The 2,879-nt window shown below is 37.1% G+C and overlaps 1 protein-coding gene across 1 annotated transcript in view; it reads right to left on the bottom strand.

Annotated features, from left to right (window-relative positions):
• The window catches only part of LOC135206829 (sphingomyelin phosphodiesterase-like), a 126,398-nt gene that overhangs the window by 116,146 nt on the left and 7,373 nt on the right, over positions 1 to 2,879 (bottom strand). The window contains exons 11-12 of the mRNA XM_064238319.1: positions 2,571 to 2,644; positions 2,068 to 2,147 (exon numbers count right to left, since the gene is read on the bottom strand). Of these exons, the coding sequence (XP_064094389.1) occupies positions 2,068 to 2,147; positions 2,571 to 2,644 (154 nt within the window). The remainder of the gene's footprint in view (positions 1 to 2,067; positions 2,148 to 2,570; positions 2,645 to 2,879) is intronic.

The following is a 2,879-nucleotide window of genomic DNA, read 5'->3' as shown; positions in this document are numbered from 1 at the left end:
GCCACTACTCTCACCCAATATTTCTCTAGCAACCCTCAGTATTATTTTCATCGTTCTGTTCCACCATTCATCAACATCCCCAATTTCATGAGTTAGTTCCTCTAATACTTTTTCTTTAAACTGCCTAAAAAGTTCAATCTCTTTCAGCTTAAACCATTTAATCCTTTTTGGCCCCTGCATTTTTTTCTTCCTTATTTGTTCAATTTCCATAACCAAGTCCATCACTACCAAACGATGTTGCACACTTGCATGGTCTCCTGGTATGACCTTACAATCTTTTACCTCGCGTAAATCTTTCCTCTTATACATCAAGTAATCTATCTGGCTGGACCTTCCGCCGCTTTTGTACGTAAGTAGATGTTCTTGCCGCTTGGTAAAAAAGTGTTTGCCAGCACCATATCCTTGGACACGGCAAAATCAACAATTCTCTCACCCTCTGCATTTCTTTCATCGTAGCCATACCCACCATGTATACGGCTGATCACATGGTTATTCTGGCCTACGTGCCCATTCAGATCTCCCCCGACAAGGCATCTTTCATCTGCTGGTGCCTTTTCCATTTCCTCCTCTAAGTCCGACCAGAAGTGATCTGTCTCTTCATCTGAGCATCCTATCTGGGGTGCTTATGCACTAAAGATGTTATCAGTGCAATTTTCAACCATCAGCCTGACCCAAATAATCCTATCATTTCTTCTATTTACTTCAACGATTTCCTTCTTCATTTCACTTGACAGAATTATTCTAACACCATTCCTGCCTTCTTTATTTGCTCCGCTATAGAACATCTTATACTCCTCCCCAAGTTCCCTCGCTTTGTTACCTTTCCATCTTGTCTCCTGTACACAGAGAATATCTACTCGTCTTGTTTCCATAAGGTCAGCTATTGCCCGCCCTCTTCCTGTCATTGTACCCACATTGATGCGGTAGCCCTTCCATGTCCACAGAGTTAGGGCGATGTATCTGTGGGTCACTTCCGGGTGACAACCTAGCCCTATTCTCATTCCTTGTAAGATTCATTTCAACATGTAAAACAAATTTGCCACAAAATCCTTAAAATCTGAATCGGGAATACTGGTAACCATTATGCGAGTGAGGCTGGGACATTTAAGTAGACGAATCAGTTAAAGTTAAGTATATCTTAGTTTTACCAGACCATTGAGCTGATTAACAGCCCTCCTAGGGCTAGGCCAAAGGATTAGAAATTTTTATGTGACTAGGAAACAATTGGTAACCTAGCAACGGGACCTACAGCTTATTGTGAGATCCGAACCACATTGTATCGATAAATGAATTTCTATCACCAGAAATAAATTCCTCTGGTTCCGCATTGGCCGAGTTGAGATTCGAACTTCGGACCACCGGGTTGGTAGCCGAGCGCGAAATGCACTCGGCCAACGTGGAGCTGTAGACAAATCAGTACATTATATATATATATATATATATATATATATATATATATATATATATATATATATATATATATATATATATATATATATATATACATATATATATATATATATATATATATATATATATATATATATATATATATATATATATATATACACTACATACATACACACACACACACACACACACACACATATATATATATATATATATATATATATATATATATATATATATACTGTGATTCGGCTAGAGTTCCACGTTGGCCGAGTGCATTTCGCGCTCGGCTACCAACCCGGTGGTCCGAAGTTCGATTCTCGGCTCGGCCAACGCGGAACCAGAGGAATTTATTTCTGGTGATAGAAATTCATTTCTCGATACAATGTGGTTCGGATCCCACAATAAGCTGTAGGTCCCGTTGCTAGGTTACCAATTGGTTCCTAATCACGTAAAAATATCTAATCCTTCGGGCCAGCCCTAGGAGGGCTGTTAATCAGCTCAGTTGTCTGGTAAAACTAAGATATACTTAACTTTAATTGATTCATCTACTTAAATGTCCCAGTCTCACTCGCTTAAAGGTTACCAGTATTCCCGATTCAGATTTTAAGGATTTTGTGGCAAATTTGTTTTACATGTTCACAATTTTCTTCTTACCTTTGAACGAATTCTGGAGAGGCCCCTGGTCTGTTGGACAAGGTCATATTCATCGAGAAGGTCTGCATATCTATCACGCTCTGGGGAAGTAGACGAGATGAAATCAGAAAGACGGATGTAAGCGAAGTCAAGAAAGAGCAGTTGAACTCAGGAAAAGGCAGTAGTAACAATTAGGAAGAAATTAATCTTAGATATATAATATATATATATATATATATATATATATGTATTATATATGTGTATGTATGCATGTATATATACATACATATAAACTGCTGTCTCACACCAGGAACGAACCTCTGTCCTCCTAGGCCTAGTGACAGGCCAAGGCGGTAGCGACAGGCCTTATTTCTGCAGAACATGTTCTCTATTGTGCAATATTTCCTTATATATATATGTATATATGTATATATATATATATATATATATATATATATATACAAACACTTATTCATATATACAATGAATAATTTTGAATGTGATCCAGTGCCAGATATACAAACCCAGGTAGCCTGATCGTGATTAGCATCGATGGTGTACATTTTGAAGGACGGCTGGTGAAATTCTCCACACGATCCTGCAAGAGAGAGAGAGAGAAAAAAAAATGTAAATTGTCTTAAAATCTGATCCGTTTGATGTCAACCCGGTCTTATTATTATTATTATTATTATTATTATTATTATTATTATTATTATTATTATTATTATTATTATTATCCATCCTGCATACTTGGAAGTTGTTTTTCTGTGCTTTCTAAGTATTTGTCTGTAACGTGTTAGCCTTTATTTGCCTCTAACACATACATAAAGGCA

Source organism: Macrobrachium nipponense, chromosome 31 (assembly GCF_015104395.2).
Source record: "Macrobrachium nipponense isolate FS-2020 chromosome 31, ASM1510439v2, whole genome shotgun sequence".
Taxonomy (NCBI): Eukaryota; Metazoa; Arthropoda; class Malacostraca; order Decapoda; family Palaemonidae; genus Macrobrachium; species Macrobrachium nipponense.
This window is presented reverse-complemented; position numbering and strand designations above follow the sequence as displayed.